At 51.9% G+C, this 19,556-nt stretch overlaps 5 protein-coding genes across 5 annotated transcripts; 1 reads left to right on the forward strand and 4 right to left on the reverse strand.

The window, feature by feature from the left end:
• Nucleotides 1-1,666: 1,666 nt before the first annotated feature.
• Nucleotides 1,667-5,042, reverse strand: ACET3X_000609 (uncharacterized protein). Its single transcript, XM_069447924.1, has 8 exons — nucleotides 4,420-5,042; nucleotides 4,242-4,368; nucleotides 3,280-3,541; nucleotides 2,967-3,227; nucleotides 2,788-2,918; nucleotides 2,378-2,732; nucleotides 2,216-2,328; nucleotides 1,667-2,162 (listed from the first exon to the last, which is right to left on the reverse strand). The coding sequence occupies exons 1-8, from the start codon at nucleotides 4,460-4,462 to the stop codon at nucleotides 1,910-1,912; spliced, it is 1,545 nt and encodes a 514-aa protein (XP_069310851.1). The 5' UTR covers nucleotides 4,463-5,042; the 3' UTR covers nucleotides 1,667-1,909.
• Nucleotides 5,043-11,971: 6,929 nt separating this feature from the next.
• Nucleotides 11,972-13,353, reverse strand: ACET3X_000610 (uncharacterized protein; the record flags this gene model as incomplete). Its single annotated transcript, XM_069447925.1, has 4 exons — nucleotides 11,972-12,142; nucleotides 12,219-12,964; nucleotides 13,024-13,186; nucleotides 13,246-13,353. 4 exons carry the CDS (start codon nucleotides 13,351-13,353, stop codon nucleotides 11,972-11,974), a joined length of 1,188 nt encoding a protein of 395 aa, XP_069310852.1.
• Nucleotides 13,354-13,979: 626 nt separating this feature from the next.
• On the reverse strand, nucleotides 13,980-14,612 carry ACET3X_000611 (uncharacterized protein; the record flags this gene model as incomplete). Its single annotated transcript, XM_069447926.1, has 3 exons — nucleotides 13,980-14,454; nucleotides 14,512-14,551; nucleotides 14,603-14,612. 3 exons carry the CDS (start codon nucleotides 14,610-14,612, stop codon nucleotides 13,980-13,982), a joined length of 525 nt encoding a protein of 174 aa, XP_069310853.1.
• A 1,470-nt stretch (nucleotides 14,613-16,082) lies between these two features.
• ACET3X_000612 (uncharacterized protein) lies at nucleotides 16,083-17,898 on the forward strand (the record flags this gene model as incomplete). Its single annotated transcript, XM_069447927.1, has 2 exons — nucleotides 16,083-16,252; nucleotides 16,302-17,898. 2 exons carry the CDS (start codon nucleotides 16,083-16,085, stop codon nucleotides 17,896-17,898), a joined length of 1,767 nt encoding a protein of 588 aa, XP_069310854.1.
• Nucleotides 17,899-18,158: 260 nt separating this feature from the next.
• Nucleotides 18,159-19,271, reverse strand: ACET3X_000613 (uncharacterized protein; the record flags this gene model as incomplete). Its single annotated transcript, XM_069447928.1, has 3 exons — nucleotides 18,159-18,432; nucleotides 18,482-18,966; nucleotides 19,023-19,271. The coding sequence occupies 3 exons, from the start codon at nucleotides 19,269-19,271 to the stop codon at nucleotides 18,159-18,161; spliced, it is 1,008 nt and encodes a 335-aa protein (XP_069310855.1).
• Nucleotides 19,272-19,556: the final 285 nt, after the last annotated feature.

Consider the following 19,556-nt stretch of genomic DNA (forward strand, 5'->3'; position numbering starts at 1 on the left):
CGGTATTTCTCCGCTCACGCAGTCCACAGACAATGCATTTCCAACCTGCCAACACTATGCCCGAGGCATCGCGATCAAATCGCATCCTTTTTTGTGACAGAGGTGCCGGAAGTGACGGCCGAAGTGTGCTTGATGGCAGTTTCGGTCTGACTTCAGATGCACGCATAGTTGGTGATGGTGGTGATACACTAGCTTGGAGCCAATCGAAATTGTACCTTCCCATCGCGCAAACATAATCTTTCTGACCACCATGACAAAGTGGACTTGACATGTGGTGTGAAGGTGGTGGGTATCGGAAGATGGGATTTGATTCGTCCATATTTGGCAATAAGCAAGCACATGTGATTTTTAATCCATCTTGACGTTTCCGTGCAGTAGTTTATATGAATTTGTCCATCGGCTCTTCTACCGGGTGACACCATAGGTAGGTGTCGTTTGATTTCCGCCCTTCTCGTGGTTGCATGCGCGTCAGCCTGAATAGGTATTCCCCACCGCGTTAATGCGGGATGATGCTCGGTGCAGAAGCGCCACATGCTGATTGGCAGGCGAAATGGTCAAAATCTGGTTGTGGCTCAAGCATCTAGCATTCAGAACACATGCTAGTCCGAATACGGATTCTTGTATCGAGATACTCAAACCGCTCCACCCCTCCCAGAGGCAACGTTTCACGTGTGCAGCCTCATGTTGGAGCGGGACAAAATGCCGTTGGTGAGGAATTACATAGGCACGACGAAATACGTGGCCAAAGTTGGTATGCCTGTCTGCTGGTTCGACACCACTTCGTTCCGCGGGCAGCTTCATCTCCACTGGCGGCATGGCATGTCGCAGCCCATATCGGGAGACATGTATTCGGGGATAATTAAATTCCGGGAGATCGGTTCGTCCAAGCTAGAATATAGTGGGACAATGGTTGCAACGTCAGGACAGGAGGGCGGGAAGATACTTGGCCCGGCCATTGCGGCTTCCGCGGAGAGCATACTTCACAAAAAGGCCAGAGCTGTCGCCCCCTGACCGATGCACCTGCTCAGCCCATACAACAACACCCTAGAAGCCCTTACCGATCAAAAGATGGATATCTCTTCCTAACGCCCACCCGGGAGAACGACCTGTCGCGAGTGGGTCATTTAACTACGGCAGAAGCCGAAGTCCCCACGCGTGCCCTCTAGATTACCGGAATCAGCAAGGTGCGGAGCTGCAACCAAGATACGTCGTTTTCAGGTACAGAAAATAATCGTCGTCCTGAGGATATACACCGACTCAGAGCCGTTTGGAAACCCGAGATATCTGCGCAGCAGCTGCGAGTGTTAGAATTCATCCAACCAGAAATGTCCGCCGACTCGAGTAGGTTCTCGATTAGGATCACCATTGGCCATGGTAAAGTTCTTAGCGGGATCGCCTTTGTAAAGAATCGAGACGTTCCACCGATCGCCGCACCGGTACGATTCATCCGGTACGGCCTTGGCATCACAAACATCAGAGTGGATACGGCAGGGCTAGGAGAGCCACATAGCTGAAGGCCGGTAGTGGAGCTCGGGGCTGGACTGCTTTCCGCGGACTCGAACGATTGTTATATGGATAGCCTCGCGCTGCCTAGAACGCGTCTGGTTCTATTTTACCAATCTTGCACTTGTTGCCAGCATCGAAGTATGTTACATTTTTGTTCTGTCGTCCCTTTACCTCCCCCAATTATTGTACCCAGAACATGCTCTAGGATCGTTGATCAAAGGAACTAATTACCAAATGCGGATTTTACTGACAGCCGCCCTGCTAGATGACCAACGCCCAAAACTAAACGATAGGCACACCAATCATGACCACCAAATGCAAAAAAAAGGTCTTCCCGACAACCCCCCACATTGAACCAAACTCCAGAATTACAAACCTCATGGCCCGAGACTCTACAACTATATTATGCTACCGGCTTTACTGGAATGTGCCCCTCTAGTTGAGGCATCATCTCAAGAACCTTTGGGTCGACTGTCCAGTTGTTCAGATCGGCGATGGTACTCTCAAACAGCGGCGTCATGCGGGTGTACCCTGATTCAATATCCCAGTAATGGCACGCATCGTCCGCGTATGGCCACGTAACACCAATCAGGCCGACGATATGAGCGACTGGATATTCCTGGGGATGTTGATATAGTAGCTGGCGAACTTGGGGCCTGCGAAACTGTTAGTAGGAAGCCTATTTTGAAGAAAGAGTCTGGACACATACCAGGGAACCAGATCGATTAGCAGATCATATGGCGATGTCTCTTGTTTCCCTACTGGAGGCAACAACCATTCCGGATTGGCGTTCATGTTCTCAACACTTGGCCAGATGAGGTACTGTAGATACATTAGCTGCGACTCGATACCTCCGGAACGATGGACTTACCCGCATCAATTTGGTCAAAAGCCATGTGGACGCGAGTCTGACAGGAAGAGGAGACGCCGGAAGCAGCTTGTTTACTGTTCTGGAACACCATGTCGAGACTGGCTGCGCATCCTGCGGATCCAGGAAACCCAGTAAAAGAGTGTCCACATCGATCTCCGACCTTCCAAATATCTGTACCTCACTCCACCCATTCGCAAGTAGATCTCGTTTCGTCCTCCGGTAAAATGCGCAATCGAACCCGAACTTGTTCAGGGCATTCGCTGCAGCCTCGAGGCTGAGGGGGGATGGGTTCGCGGTCACGGCAACATCAACGGCATTGTCGTGCGAATAGGCTAGCGAGGACTGGCTTTGTTCTCTGCTCAAGCGACGTTAGATGATGTTTCTGGACATTTTGACTAGGTCGATCTCACCTTTCTTCTCGAGAGGAACTACCATACGAGGAGCCCCCCATAGGATGCGTGTGACCAGCAAACGGCTCGCTGCTACTCGGAGTTCCAAACGAATCGGCGTCTGGGAGTGCTGGTGTTGGACCCAAAGACTCCTGCTTCTCGCTCAGCGGTATCCCAGCCGTAGGCGGAAGCAAACCTACCGAAAGTGCTTTCTTGACTTCTTCGGCGGAATAATGTGCGAATCCATTCTTCTCGAGCTCGGACGCCCAATTCGCTGCCGACACGCGATCTGGTGCCATTGCCAGCAGCGACACGACAGACTTCATATCATCCAGCTCCTTGGCCAATCGCCTGACGTGGGCCCGCAGTTGGGTTGTTGTTTTCCCATCTTCTGCCACATCGTAGACGCAGGTGAGATTTTTGGATTGGCAGGTGTTGCATTTGGGCCTCACGCCATCACACTGGAGCACCTGTTAGTGCACTCGGTCCAACATCGATGAAGTGGATATGTACCTTGGATTTACGTTTTCTGCAGCTCTCACATGCTATAGATGTGATCTTGCCACGAGGAGTTCGTAACGCATAGGTGCCAGCAATCGGAGACTGATGCTGTCCTCGAGCGTTTGCACGGGCGCCCCCAAGTCCCTGCTTGGGTGCCAGCGGGGCTTTGTGATTTGCAGCGGCGGACGCTGCCAATGGGCGAATCACAAGATTCGTTTGGTTGGTATCGAGGTGGAGGGGCACTTGGCTTTCGTCCCATTCAGAGGGCTCCTGGCTGATCAATCGTTAGCGAAATCCAGGCCGAAGTTGTGAAAATTGCAGTTTCAAGTCCGGATGCATCCTGGCAGTTGCGCATCCGGTTTGCGCGTCTTGTTGCGTAAAACATGCATCGATATGCGCGCCTTCGATGGTGGTTTGGACTGGACCCCGAGCCTGAAGCCCAAATTTGGCAGCCCAGAGAACAATGCCGAAGGACAACCTTGGGAGGGTGGCAATGCACGGGTCATCTTGACGCCACAACGGGCAGGTCTCTGAAATTACCGCCATGATAATCAGGAGACCCTAAATGGAGGGGCTTATTCTCCGTCGCCAGTAGAACTTGCCGAATCGCACAGCCACGGGCCAACGTAAGACGAAATGCCGATCCTTTCCTGGGACGACTACGTCTTGGGCAATCCCTCACGATTGCCGTATATTTCTTGGCATGTCCGGATCGTACCGGTACTTCGATACATGCTCTCTGTCTCTGTGGTCGATGATGTGAGTTGGAGCCGTCCGCAGGTTTGCAGCAAACGCCATCGCTCGTCGTACTGGAAGGCCATCTGTCACACTCCAGGTGTCGGTTGCGTAGTTTGCCGAATCGTCGCAGGATGACAGGCGGGCGCGAGATGTGTCCTGTCCGGTCCAGGGAAGGGAAATCGATTGCTGTCGTGCGTATGATGGTGGGGATAGTCTGCGAAGACCGACATACTCACATTTGGATCCCTTGGGCTTGTCCAACGGCCTCTGAGGCACGACGCATCAAGCGGGGACTTGCGCTACCTTGCGGAAGTCCTTCTAAGGTGTCAGGCAAGCTGCCACTGCCATACCAGTAGTTCAATCCTGAGGTGTATGTTAGTGGGAGATCAAGAGCTGGTCATGTTGCCGACATACCCGGAGACGAGTTCGATGATTGTGCCGGCATGAATGCGAGCATATCTCAAGGCGGAGTTATCAACAAAAGGAGCTATGTCGGAGTAAGGTGGTGGAGGGAAGGATTTGCTTCTGCAAAATTCATATGAAAGATCCGCAATGCATATCGGGCATTAACTTTGTATATCCTTTACTAGAGCACTGAGCCTGAGGTTCATTAGTGCCCGGCGAACTCCTATGCGGAACTGCTGACACGCACATAGAGCTGGGACGAAGTTTCAAAAGCGTCGCCCATCTAAACACCAGCTTTCGGATGCAGCTGGATCTAGTGTTTTAGCGCACCACACAGCGACGACCGCGGGGAAATCGGGTTAGCGGACGGCACTGTTAGACTAGGCTAGAACGGCCGCTCCTACAAGGTGCTTGCAAAGGCATGCGATACCGAACGCGGGCATGTTACCCCATGATTCCATGGCATAGTCTCTTCGTCTTGTACGAGTCGCGATCGCGAAAGTAGTTTAATCTGCTCAGTCGCCTCCAACGCGTCGTATGCACGATCAAGGTTGGTATGTGGAATCGGACAATCGGACCCTTTTTCTTGGGAGTAAACATAGGTACAGTTAGATCACGCCTGCCGATCATCACTTTGCATCCTCACTGGTGCAGTGACGTGCGGCAGATCGTCCTCGAATCAACTTTCAACCAAGTTCCAGGCCCCCTTGGCTTAGCATGCTGGATGAGCTCAATCTAACCTGGACGCTTGCTGGTATTTCGCTAGGGACACGTAGAATGTATGCAGCACGCTCCTCTTGGCCCAAGCCGGAGTGGTAACATCTAATCGGACCGATAACCATCAGAGCCCGCTGGATGCGTTGCCGCGTCGAAGCGCCTGGCCAGGATCCGCCGGGAGAAAAACGCAGTGTGTTTAGACCATTGAGCATAGTCGTATGTGACGTAGTTTTAAAGTTTGCCAATGTCCGCTTCATGTGAGACCCTCAGGACGTCCGGAGGCTAAGGCCAACACGGCCAAGGGGCTTCCACAGGGTCAATAGTTACGCAGCTGGGCAGGAACACTCTCCCGCACGCGCATTAGAGTGCATAGCACTATCAACGAGCCATGCCATGCGCTTGATAGAGAAATTCACATCGATGCGCTTGTTCCTCCCACGTTGTGTCAGAGACGGATAGAGTTACTCTTACAAAGCGAAGTAATCAATCAACCTGGCAGGCGTGATGCTTCTTCTTCGGCTGCGGCTGCGGCTCCACTCAGTATGTACAGGAGTAAACAACACCCGAGATCTTCTCTTCACTAAGTCTAGATACTCGATACTCGAATACACCGTAACCAGACTACATGGCGATATAGCGTCAAGTCTGAAACTTCCGACACCATCGTCTTTGTCAACCTTTACAGGTCGCCGTTTGCGTTGATGCTATTGTAGTGCCCCTCTTCAAGCTTGTTCCTGACGCCTTTTAATTGTCATCAAACAATTATCTGAAGTCGGCCCAAACTTGGCCCAAGATGGCATTTCTACCCTAGGACGGAACACGAGGCTTTTCGTCTAGCGTCTGGCCAGAAGACACAGGTACGGGGAAATCTTCACCAACGCTTCTCTAGTCCATTGCTCTAGCCATGTGTGATTGGGCCTCCGATCGCATCTATGACTTAGGTAACGCCATTTCACCGAGCATTCATCCGTACTAGGGACACCCACGTGCTTCATGCCTCTAAGAACAGAAGCTAGACTCGAGCTTACTATCACGATGCGGGTTCGGGATGCTCCCACCTCATGTTCACAGATTTGAGTCGTTGCCGTCGTGGTTTTGGACTGGCGTTCAAATGCTTTCTTCTGCCCGGGCAGAAATTCTGCTTGGGCAGAAATTCTGCTTTGCTCGAAAACGGAGACGGAGGCGCCTACCATGTTTGACATAACGTGGCAAAGCCGACGTCCTCACCGAGATTTGGCTCCTTCACATTCCATCTATAACCTTGAGCTACGGACACGCAAACAGCCAGCTCAAATTCGCAGATTTTGCGGCTACGTACAGACATGCGCTAGATATCGTGGCTTCAATGTCTCAGAGGACTCAGCAAGACTACCAAGGTGGTTGCTGTAATGCTACCCGTTCAGTGACATGCCATTCAGTGGATTAGTATTAGACCGGGCAGGCCGAGAATCATCAAGATTCGGCAATGCCTCAATCCACGTGAAATCTGAGGCGTACGCCTTAAGCTGCACAGTTATCTCACTCTTACAGTCTTCAGGGATTGTGCATCTCTAATGTTTACCTATTACTATGCACTATTGACAAAGAGGCTTGGAACCGAAGAATTATCTTGGCATAGATTGGAGTTCAGGAGTTCAGGACAAACTTCGTTATTAGGTGTGCCATGGTACCCCTCTGGTGTGGCCGGGTTTGGCCGGCTGATGACGTAGGACATCGATGGATCGTTCGTCAAGTTGGGATACAAGTGCGTATGCGCCGCAAACTACGAATGCTTGTTTTGCAAGCGTCGAAGAGGCGTAGAAGACGAATGTGTTGGAGGCTATAGATCGAGGTCCAGACCTGGTTTTCTCGCAGTCCCCTGTTGTCGGTTCTCTATCTCGACCCAGTAGTCTGGCAAACGCTATATCAGGGTCCCTACCGTTTCGTATCCTCGCGAATGCGGAGGCGACTCCGCTGAATATGACTGGTTCGCCTGCTCGCCTAGCTCAGTCACAGGGTCGTCTAACCACTGAAGATCCTCGGTGAGAAACACAGGTTGTTGGCACAGAGGAATGCTGAAAACGTGGCTAGCAAAGCCACTAGATGAGGCACCCTTTGGATACGGGCCTTATTTGACGGATCCGTTCCACCTCTTAGAATGAATAGACTCTGCTAGATACCATGTCCCTGCATATTGCGAGGGTTTTGACCTTCGCTTCGATGTAGTGCAAAGTTTATCTCATCTGAGCTTCGCCATTACGCTGCATTCTCGAACATCCATGTTTACCTCCTAGTTTCGGAGACCAGGTGTACAATGTGTTTCTTGTGACCGCCAAACATATGGCCCGTGTTTCAATAGGATACACTCCGATTTCGTAGTTTGGAAGTTGGCTACAGAGACGGAGCCTACTGCTCACCGCTGCAACATGATGCGGACCGTGCTTTTTGATACCAATACGCCCCAAATTGTGGAAAGTGCTCAGTAATCTGCTGCACCTCTACCCAAGGGGCATTTGGGGCCCAATCGCTTAGACAGTTGCGAGGCAAATTCAGCATGCATCTGTACTGTTTACGGTGATCATCAGTGACATACTTCTGCGGACACAGGAAGATTGACATGCCACTAGCATTGCACTGCCCTGCTGGGCTGTAACCGACATGTTACTGTTACATGGATCGGCTCGCGAATCTTAGATGCGGAAGATCTTCGAGTGCGTGAAGCTAGACGGAGGGAGGCGTAAACAACCAAGTGCTTAACCTGGTGCATACAATCAAGGGTCGAAGAGCCTCGGTAGATGTGGGTATGAAGGATGGGTATCCGTTCGGGAGGATATCGCCGACGCAATCAGTTCCACACATTCAGGCCTAGATAGGTACTGTTGAGCCCGAGGCGTGACACAATGAACCCGTCACGCAACAGTTTCTTCTGTGCAGATCCGGTCAAGAGAGTCATGATATCTGGGTTTGGAAATCAGCATTAATCATGAGAATCAGACCACATAGCTCGTGTTTCTTGCACGGCCAAAGTCGCAGAAAAAGGACGGTGAGGCATTAGCGCTCTTTTGATTTTGCTAGTCTCTCATCAGATGCTGTTTCAATATACCTGGATCTCGCAGCGGTGTCGAGTCTACGCAATGAGGCAAGTTGAGTTCGACTTTTTTTGTGTCACATTGACTGAATGGTCTTGGCGCTGAATGGTATTCGTGTTAAATATTTTGCCAGCCAACTCCGATGGGACCCTCTGTGCGCATGCATGCCAGCGGCTTCGTTCAGCTATCGATTTGCATACAGCTCAGCGTAGGACCCTGGCAGCGCGTTGAAACAGGTAGGTAAGAACTTGGCAAGCAACGTCGAGGCAGCTCGCAGAAGCTCCGGATCGATTCTCTTCAAAGGTCGTTCCTGGTGTACTGCGGTGATCATTGGAGCACATCAAGGCTGGCGTGGAAGTGGTCACAGTGAACATGCCTACCTATAGTATCCTGGTCGAAAAGGCCACGCACCGCAGATCACGTGAACCGCTTAGGTAACAGCAAAAGCTCTGACTTCATTTGCACTTTCCCCGCTGTATCGCGAAGCCAATCGCGACAACACGACGACGAATTCCTCACTCACCAGCGCGTTCCTGCTAGCCGCATCGCTGTGATCGCGCCTGTCTCTTCTTCTCTGCTACACAGTCAGTGATAGAGACACTCAATCTTGTCGTCAACAAGAAGCAAGCTGACGCCCAGAATCTATTCTCTAAAGCAAGATAGCGTCGCACAGCACTACAACAAGAGCCAACATGACAAAGTCTCGCTCAAGCTCTGCCTCAGAGGGCGAGATCTTGGATACCCGACACAAGGCAAACACAGTCAACTCGCGCAACGAACCTGCGATTAACGGCTCAAACAGGTCCTTGGGACTGGATGGTGCTTATGATAATTACCGCGCCTTGAGTCGCTCTCCGTCGCCATACCGCCGCAAGCGCACGCCATCACGATCTCCGTCGCCATATCGGAGGAGCCGCGCCGTCGACCGATCGCCATCGCCTTACCGACGAAGCCGAGCTGATCACGCTGGGAGTGATTCAAGGGGCTACAAGCGCAAGGCCTCTCCGCCACGCAGTCGCCCTGACAAGCGATACCATGCTGATCATGGCAGACAAGGTGATTCTCGACGAGCCCTGGGACCTCACCAGGCCAGTTTTGTGAAGGAGCAGAAGGGTGTGCCAGACCGACCGCACGCGAAGCCTATATCGTACGCCGAGGTCGAGAATCCCAATCCTGTCCCAGACTTTCGAGAGCCTCTGCCAATCGATAAGCCACTCCAGAACTCGCATTACGGTGACCAACAGCGTGAGAAGACTCGCCAGACGCAGCAACAGAACAGACCGAAACCGTCTGAAGAGTCCAATTCCCAAGAAAAACAGGCAAGCGTGGCGGAGGATGTTGAGATGTAGGTGCACCAGCTGTCAGTTAACCCCGTTCAAGGCTGACTCTGCAACAGGACGTCTGTCGACGATACTACTGATTACACCCCAGCTCCCGTCGAAGAAAAAGTCCCTACCCAAGAATCACGTGAAGAGAAGCGTCGACGCTGGGCTGCTATACGCGCAGCTGCTGAGCAAAAAAAGTCGAGGGAGAGCCTTCTTCAGCAGGCCGTCCTTACTAACGCGTCCGAAGCGACGACGCCTAATGTTGCTTCTCCAGCAGCCTACGCAGACAGCCCCATCTCACCATTTGCGTCGCCTCGCAACGGCGACCTCGACTCCGTACCCGCCTCTCCAGACGTCATGATAGTCGACAAGCAAGGGGGGCTCAGCGCCGGTAACAGTCCTGCCGCAGCGAGTCCATCGGCGGCGGATTACGATCCGCTACAGGATATGTTGGACGACCGTGACCGAGCGGCCAAGAAGAACCAGAACGCCGAAGTATCCTCAGATGCGTACCGCGAGACCGACCCGAAAGCCCTTTCTACCCTTCCAGCTGAGAAGGTAGCGCCTGTCAAGAAACAGAAAAAGGAATTCGACATGTTCGCTTCGGACGACGAAGACGAGGAGGAAGATGTTGCAACTGAGGAGGCTGTCGCTGCGAAAGGCACTGTACTCGACGAGAAGATGCTCGATAACTGGGACGATCCCGAAGGATACTATAAGCTAATTAGCAACGAGCTGGTGGATGGTGGACGTTATCGCATGATCAAGGGTCTTGGGCGTGGTGTTTTCGCCAATGTCGCACAGGCTGAGGAGATCAATACTGACAACGGGAACACACATTCAAGAATTGTCGCCATCAAGATGATCCGCAGGAACGACTTGATGAGAAGGGCCAGTCAGAAGGAAATGGACTTTCTGCGCAAAGTCAACGACGCAGATCCGCAAGATAAGCGCCACATTATTCGCTTGCTGGGATCGTTCGACCACAAGGGGCATTTGTGTATTGTGTTTGAGCACATGTCAAAGAACTTGCGGGACTTGCTCAAGGAAGAAACTAACGGTCATGGTCTCACGCTTCCGGCTGTGCGTATCTATGCGCGTCAGATGTTCCTTGGTCTCCAACACTTGCAGAATTGTCAGGTCATTCACCTCGATCTGAAGCCCGACAATGTCTTGGTCTCTGCTGACAAGAAGACGATAAAGCTCGCCGATTTTGGTACCGCGGTCGACAAACGAGACGTTATCGAGCGCACCGAGTACCTTGTCAGTCGGTTCTACCGTGCACCTGAGATCATACTCGGTATGGACGTTGGCTATCCCGTAGACATGTGGGCTGTAGGTTGCACCATATATGAGCTATGGACTGGTAAAATCCTCTTCACTGGACGATCGAACAACCAGATGATCAAATCCTTTATGGATTGCTTGGGATGGCCGAGCGAGAAACTACTCAAGAAGGGCCTCGTGAACAACATTCTGGACAACTTTGAGCTGGGACCCCCACTGAAGTTTATTAGCCGTGAAGTTGATCAGTACAACAAGGTACGCTTCGCTATTCTTTTGAGAGATGGAGCTAAATTTTCGCAGCTTTCTATTCGCAAGATCGAGCAGCAGAAGAAGGTCAGCCGCGATATGAAGACTAGAGTCCACGACGCCGCCCGAAACATATCCAGTGGAGGACCAACCGTCGGCGAGTTGAACGATCTAGCGGATCTGTTGAGTGCAAGCCTACACATGAACGTCGAGAAGCGCATATCACCAAAGGAAGCTCTTGCACACAAGTTCTTTGCTAACAAGACCCCTGCGCCCAAGACTGCCCCAACTACAAAGTCTGCTGTCGTCAAGCCGCCCATGATGAAGCGTGGTACCCCAGTCGGTACACCTGGTGTTCGCCGGTAAGCACAGCGAATTGAAATTTTTAGCGTTGCTGTTCTATTGACTTTTGGCGTTGTTCTGTTTCTTTACTTTCAGCATGAGGTAATGGGCTGTCTTCGAGGAGGGCGCCTGGGTATCCGTGTGGGATCCGGAGTATGGGGAATTAACACAGGGAGTTACCAGGCATTCATCGGACTGGTTTCTGGAATCGAGGACGCTAGTTGCATTAAACAGCAGCAAAGAAACCTGATTCTCGAAGTGAGTGGGATTCATTTTCCTTGCCGTAGGACCGGGCGCCAGCCTTGCGACGCTGTTTGTCTACAGCTCTCAAGCGTGTTCTCTCTTTACGCTGAGGTCGACGACTATTGGGATGGGGGAGCGGTATTACCCGTATCGGAGAGCAAGCACTTCCCGTTCGGCTTACTGAGTTATGTGACATAGTTAGCAACAGATGTATCATGGGGTGGAATACCGAAGCACGTCTTCACATGTACACTTTTAGATTATAGATGACATCGAGATCACGCGCCACAGACGATTCCGAGTCATGAATTTGCATTAGAATCATGCTGCATTTCAGGCGTCAATCTCTCCCTTTAGAAACGCTTTCACTTTATCACCCCAGATGATTTGACGCTTGTAGACTGTAATGCTAGGAACACTGCCGAGGCCCAACCCATCAATAGCTTCCGCAAGCACCTCTCCACTCCCTTCATCTCTCAGTTCGCATAACGGGTATTGATACGTCTAAACGTCGTCAGTGGACTCTCATGCGAAAATGAACTCAATCCGAAGCCCTCAAAGTTAGCCAAGATTACATTACCTTGAAAGCAAAGACCAGCGCACCAGTCTTTGGTAAACGATGTAATGTCTGCCTTTCACACCTCAACACTGTCTTGTCCAAGTCAATCTCCTCTTCGGCTTCCATTTTCTGCTTGAGAGCCAGATCCTCCTCAGTCATGTGGTTGCCCTCCAAGCAGAACAACTGTCCATTCGTACTGATGCTCCAGTTGCTCCGCTTGACAATCTTGCCCACGGGCAGGTTGGCAAAGAAGCGATCCATGCTTTTTTCTAGCTTGGCGGCATAGCCAGGGACAGGGTTATGTATGGCGGCGAGAAGCTGATTGAGCTTGGAGCGTGTGTTGAAGCCGCTCGGGAAACAGTTTATAAAGGCGGTTAGTACGTATTTGGTCTGGGCAGTGGTAGCGAACGATGAAGTATTGGGAGATTTGGAAGAGGAGGTGAGTAGTAAGAATTCCGTGTCGATATTGGAGCCTAGGATTTCCAAGGCTTCTTCACCATTTGTCATGTGCAGTGGGATCAGGCCATCTGTGACGTGGTTTCGCAGATGCGTTCTTGATTCTGTGACGGTGTAAAGACTTGGAAAGCGGCGGGGCAGATATGTTCTTGTAAGCCATTCGTAGAGTTCCAAGATAGCCGGGGCGGCCTCTGGGTTACATGCGAGGACTTCGTATCGTTCCTTCTCGATTAGTTCCTTACGGATTTGTAGCCGTTCGCGGTGCGTATTGTCCATTGCAATTAGATCATTCAGGGTAGTGTTCTCGAGCGCTAGTACGGTATCACCGTTAGTGCACACTCATAATCTTGGTAGGTGGTAGAGACTATACCCATTGTCATGTGGTATTTTGGTTTGAAAGGGCGAAGCTTGAGAGGTTGCTCTGTATCCAGATGGAAGTTTAAAAGAGGGGCGATATCTTCGTATGCGGATTCCGAGTATACGGCCTCGGATCTGTTTTTGACAGGTGCTGACGACGATGGATATCGTGACTGCTGATTTAGAGGTTGCGTCAACATGATGGTATGGAAGATCAGTGGACAAGTGAACGTACACGGATGCTATTCTGTAGACGAGCTCTTTGGGAGTAGACATATGCGATTGCTCCCAATAGCAGAAGGATCCATGGCAGCGGACTGTTGGTAACGTCAAGTTGATCCATGATGACTTCGACGGCCTGTTCAGATGTATCATGTAGGATGGCCGTGTATGAATTATGTTCAACGTCAATGTATATGTTGCGCACGTAGGGCGTCGAGTTGACAAGTCGTCGTCGTGTCATCTAAGAAAGAAGACATGAAGTGGTAGACGCTTCAGACGCTCCAATCGCGACAGCAATGCTATCAGTTGTCGAAACAAATGGGATTTAGTTGCCTATTAAAGCTAACCCCGCATTGGAGCGGTTACGCTAAGATGCCGTACTAGCAACGGGGCAGGTCACAACGATGTGGTCTTGCACGTTCCCTTGACACTGGACTAGTTTCTGAGGTTGACTGTCTTGGTAGACAATCCTGGAATGCGCAGTCGAGGGCTATTGGAACGAAGCCATGCCTTGCTGTCATTTCACGATGATGTCGCAGTCTTGAGTTGATTCTCCAATGCTTACTTCTACATGATATCCTGTCTCGATGCTGCGTCTGAAACTGTCTAACTCGGTACAGACTTGTAGTAGACTTGGTTGCCTCCGTGTCATCATCTCCTACACACTTATTCCTCGAATCCACGAAGCCTTTTTTGCTTCCTCATCTGAGCCATGGTATGTATTACGCAACGTCGCCGTCGGTGTGTTTATGCTTTGGCGTCCTCAGCTTCCGGGTGACCTACAGGCACCAGCTTGCCCACAACAAGGTACTTCTCCTCGAATCTCTCTTCCCAACCCCTCAAGGCATCGAGCTGCTCAGCATCCAGGTTCTCCAGAGTGTCGAGTGGGCCGTCGAGATCCTTGGTCAACATGTCCTCATCAAAACTGCCGCAGGCCAGGCCTCTCGACGCATCGCGGCCAGCGAAGTTTGCATAAGGGCCACCCGGGCCATAGAAGTTGCGGCCGGAAGTGACGTCAAAGACGCGGCCGCGAACGGCGAGATAGACGGGCATGTTGTTCAGGCCATTGTAGGGAAAAAGCGAGGGCGGGGTGAAGGTGCGGAAGACGGTTGGCGGCGGAGCGCGTGGGAGGGTTTGCGGGGCGGCTGGTTTGAGGCGGAGATAGACGAGAAGGCCGAAGAGGGAGAGGAGGAGGATGTTTATCGGCGTGAAGATGGAGGCGCTGCGGTTCTGTGAGTCGAGGCGAGTGCTTGCTGGGGAGCTCATGATGTTTGCTTACACGTGGGTTGCCGAGGGCTCCGGAAGAGGTGAAGGAAGTGCTGTTGCCGTTAGTTTGACCTTTATTCACGCCCACAGTTGGCAGAACTAACCATCGGCCATGGCGAGAACGGCAAGTCAAAGATGTGCTACGTGAGTGACAATCGACGGTGCTGTCGTGGTGGGTGGTAGAGTTTAGACGGCGCGGGGAGCTTAATTGCTGACGATGATGCAACAACTCCGAATGCTCAACACTACCGGCAACCAGACATGCACGACGGACTTCCGCCGCCGCGCGCCACCGCCACCACTATCACAAACCTGCAAGCCACATATTGCAGACATTCGATTTTAGTTGTGCAAGCAATGGATTCGCATCGCCAGCCGGTCGTGAAAGGGGGGTGGGTGTATTGTACTGCACTTGACCTCACAACCTGGGCGCACGTGAGACATAGCCACCTTGCGCAACCACCTGCCTACTCTCTCTTTCACCGGAGAGTCGCCATGCAATCTTAAGATACTTTCACTCCCTCTTCACCTCCACTTCACAGTCCCAAGCACGCGCCTACCTGCGCGCAACACGACCTTTCGCGCTGCTCCACCAACTCATCCCTGCGCCTCACCCTTTGAAACGAGGCCCTGAAACGCGCGACAGCGATTCATTTCCGCCCCCTTGGGATGCGCTGATTCGCCTACGCTGCACTTGTCGCCTTGGGCGCATCCAAACAATTGTCAGAGAGCAATTCGCTGCCGTCGAACCGCTGCTTGTAGACAAAGACTTGCGGCACCGGTGCGATATCGTGCCGCTGGCGCTTTGGTCGAGGCGCAGTTCCTACTTGGTTGTTGTGCTGTGCTGGTCTGGTCTTCCTAGAGTGAGCTGACACCATTACCTCTCGACGTCGACTTGATCGCCCTCCTTCATTTACCAAGATTACGCCCTCGGATCCACGCCTGACGAAGGATCCGAGGCTTCAATCTACATACATACTGTTTCTTTGTTGAATCTGAGCGTCAACATCCACTATCAACAATCAACTACCCCGTCAACAAGTCCGCTTTACGCATAATAATATCCTGTACGTATATTCCTTATATTGTCTCCAGCTCTTTGCACTTGGTACTTGCATTATCGACATCGACCATCGGCATCCGCTCGTGCTGGTTTCCAGATCGTGTTCCTCGAGACGAAGAATTATGCATGGCCTAGCAAGAGTCGGTATTCTCGCCTTTCTCAAACTCGCCAACAGTACTGGAGCACATCGCACGTCCTATCTGCCTTGCTGTAGGGGCATCCCATGGTATTCGCCGCCCACACCTCTGATCGGCGGACCATATTTCTCGCCTATCGCCCGCACCCACAGCTGCCTCCACCAGATCTGGGACCTTGCCAAGTCTCGCGATGTCAACGGGTTTCAAAAAGCACCGAACAAATCATGCAATGTACTCTGAAGGCCGCTGAGAATAGGAGAGGCTCCGTCGCAATAAGTAGCCCTCGGCCACTGAGCATGTCGCTTTGCCTACTTCGTGATGCTCATGTATACCTTTACCTCTATCAATTCGGGCTAATCTTTGTTTCATGCAGAATCCTTAATAATGTGGAAACGATTACAGGGTGCCGTTCGAGATAAGGAGAGGCATGCACGAATAGGCAATCCCGTACTTCTTGAAACCACTTATGACGAGGATCAACTGAATCGCAATCCCAAAGTGACCGACCTCCAAAATGGCAGTCACCACAATTATGCGCTCCCCCCGCTCTCGCAGTAAGTACTGGAATCCTCAATGCCCGCGTCGTCGCTGATTGTCTGGTAGTTTCTCGTCTCATCACGAGCCTCCCCACTATAGGTCGTCAGAAGTACCAACAGCTTCGTCTATTTACTCACAAGACACTCTCTGCTACAACAACGACAACCCCACAGCCACATCGCCCTCTGCATACGAAGACATCTCGCCTCCTAGCTCTCCCGAACCAGAACAGTACTCTTCCTCTTTTCTACCTCGAAGATTCCGCTCGATGCGCGACGTATCACCCATGGAAGAAGACCGCAAGAAGCTCGAAGACAATCCCCGCGCGGGTAGCCACATTCCTGTTCTACGCAGAGCACCATCCGTGGTTAGAAATGGCGACGCAGAGCCAGGACCAAAGCAGAAGTTTTGGGAAGGCAAGCTTGCACCAAACTCGAAAGTGAAGTGGGACGAGTATTCAGGCGAGCCCAATAGTGCAGGAAAGGCCGCGTCAGTTGATCCCGTGTCTTATGCGAAAGGTGTGGCGTCATCAGACAGCAGGCCTATGGGGTATCAGGTGTCAGTCAGTGGGCCTCAGAAAAAGAACACAAGCTTCGGAGAGCGCGTTGGCCGCTTCGGGTCGAAGCGCTCACCACCACCCGTGGAGCCGTGGAGCCGAGCTACGGGACGATCAGAAATCGCACCTCCGCTGAAATACCAGCCTGCAGACAAACCACTACAGATACCACGAAAGACAGTCTCACCGAGCACGGACCAGGAGGTATCAAACGCGCTTGCGGCCGCAATCATCTTCGATACCAAACTGCCTGATACTCAATTTGTAACAACCGAAATGGCGCCCAAGGATCCGCGCGACAACGAGATGCGCTACAACGATAGCATTAAGCCGATTGCTCCGCTTAAAGTAGGAAAGAATGCTCCCACCTCACCTCAAGGCTTGGGAATTACAACTTCGTATCCGAGCCCTATTACTCCAACAACGCGCACACAACTGAACCAGTCCCCGGCCACTGTGACACCAGTAGAACAGACGCTATACCCCAGCTTACGGAACACGACCCCGCCTTCGGAGAGGGACAAGCAAGCACCCATCAGTCGATTCTCGTGGACTACCTACAACAGCGGGACAACCGCCCAACACTCACCACCACCTTCACCACCGGCTGCGAAGCGCGTCGTAACAGAACCCATATCAGCCGCGTCGTCAATTTTGAATCGACGCCGCCCAGTGCCCTCGGCAGAAAGCGCCAACGCGCCCAGCATGGCCAAAGTCTACGCCCGTAACCCAACTTCTCCTTACGCCTCATCCACTTTTTCCAACTCCTCGAAGAAGGCACTGCCCCATCCTCCCAGCGCCCTCAGTGCCATTGACCACATTGCCTACCTGGAATCGCAACAAGAAGACCTGCGCATCCGCCGTAACAATGTGTACCGTCTGCTAAAGGACTTGAACAACGCTGCGCCGACAAACCCGCTAGTCACCGACTTCAAAAAGGCCAGGGCGGCAGAAGAGAGGAAGAAGGCGTTTCAGGAAGAGTTGGATGAGATTCGCGCCGAGGAGCATGACATTGGGCTTAAGCTCCATCGCGCGTGGAAGAAGAGGGAGAGGGACGATCCAAACTCCAACGGCAGTGCCTTGTGGGTGAGGAGAGTTACCAGTTAAAGCGAGGGCGCGTTGTTGGTGCATGATATGAATGTTTTCTTCTTCTTCTTTTCCTTTGAAGCATTTGCATAGGGTGGTTGGTACCACTGTCTCTGGTTACATTTTCTCTGACTCAAATCGTCAAGGCTTGTCTAAGCCTGTTTTTACTTGTTCATGAATCGACTACCCCTTAGTTATGATACTCAACACACGCGTTCACAACCCGATGCAAATGGTGGAATGTCTTGATGTTTATTAAACGTGCAACATCGATTTACAGACTAGTCGACCTCTGGGACGGGTAGTCCATTGACAATCATCATGCCCTCTCTTCCTAACATCTTCATCGCCTTGACCGCTTCGTCGTGTCGCAACTGCTTCGTTTCCTCGTCTGTGACAAGTACGAAGTCGTACTTGAGCAGTTTTGACCCCTCTTTAGCATCATATTTCTTAGCCTGTTCTGCTGTCACGGTATCTAAGCTGACAATGAGAGACTCTTTGACACCAAAGACGGCATCGGATGTCTCGTAGTCAGAACCACGGACATATAACGCCCTACACATCGATCAGCACGTGTAAACAAAGGGGCAGCAAGAAGACTTACGTAACGAGGTTATCAAAACCCTCCTTCTCGAACATGAAGTGCATATGACTTGGTCGCCAGCAGTGCCTCCCTAGTTTCTCAAGCAACTTGCCGACAGGCCCATCATTAGGAATCGGGTACGGCACGGGTACAATACCCTTGAACCAAAATACACCATCTTTGTCGCTCCTTATGACGGCACGGCCATCTGCTTTACTACCCCTGTCCTCATACTGCACGTCGTATTTGCCCTGAGAATCTGTCTCCCACACATCCACCTTGACGTCTGGTACAGGCTCGCCGGTCGTGGTCTTGACGGTACAGAGGACGAGTAGGGGCTCGCCGTTGGGATCGGCCGAGATTGAGGTGCCGTTTGAGTCGGATGGCGCGTCATGCGTGTGGAAGGGGCCGAGCACTGTGCCTTCGGTTGAAGAGGGCGGTTTTGGGTGGTCGATGGAGTCCACGAGGAGGGAGAGACCGACAATGTCTGAGAGGAGAATGAACTCCTACAACAAGTCAGTATTTCTGGTTTTCTATAGGCGAGAGGAGATGGGGAGCATACTTGTCGGACGTCGGTACATATCTGCCCAACTTGGGTGAGGAATTGGATGCCTGCCATCCACTCATCGAAGCTCAATCGCGTCTCGCGCGCGAAGTCGTGCAGGTGCGAAACCAGACGTTCCATGACGTACTTGAGACGTGGATCGCTGCATTGCGAATTTATTCGATGTACATTTTCAGTGATGTTTTCGATGGTGAGGTCCTTGAGGACGGGAACCGTAGAGGCATCTGCGCCCTTGGATGATGTCATGATGTGCGACGAGACGGCCAGGTAGTAGGGATGTGTAGAGGCACAAAGAGCAACAGAGATAGAGAGTAACAGCGGTAACGATGTGCTACAGTTGAGAAATGAAACAACGCTCTCGGAACGGTCCAAAGGATCGTTCAGCTGCAGTTAGCCGTAACCTTGACGAACGGGAAGCAGCCGCATAGCTTAACACGAGAGACCTCCATCGGATCCACCCCAGAAGCGTGCCGCTGACCAAGCCGGAAAGCTTATAGGTCGAATAGCTGGAAAGCGTAGAGTTGCAGGCGC

The sequence above is a fragment of the Alternaria dauci genome, chromosome 1 (assembly GCF_042100115.1).
Source record: "Alternaria dauci strain A2016 chromosome 1, whole genome shotgun sequence".
In the NCBI taxonomy this organism is placed as follows: domain Eukaryota; kingdom Fungi; phylum Ascomycota; class Dothideomycetes; order Pleosporales; family Pleosporaceae; genus Alternaria; species Alternaria dauci.

What these genes read in the sequence shown, in the direction of transcription:
- ACET3X_000609 (XM_069447924.1), bottom strand. Translation starts at nt 4,462, where the DNA reads ATGCTCGCATTCATGCCGGCACAATCATCGAACTCGTCTCCGG. An exon ending in AAGTCAAGAAAGCACTTTCG is followed by an intron (nt 2,919 to 2,966) that starts GTAGGTTTGCTT and finishes AGCGAGAAGCAG; the next exon opens with GAGTCTTTGGGTCCAACACC. An exon ending in CTAATCGATCTGGTTCCCTG is followed by an intron (nt 2,163 to 2,215) that starts GTATGTGTCCAG and finishes ACAGTTTCGCAG; the next exon opens with GCCCCAAGTTCGCCAGCTAC.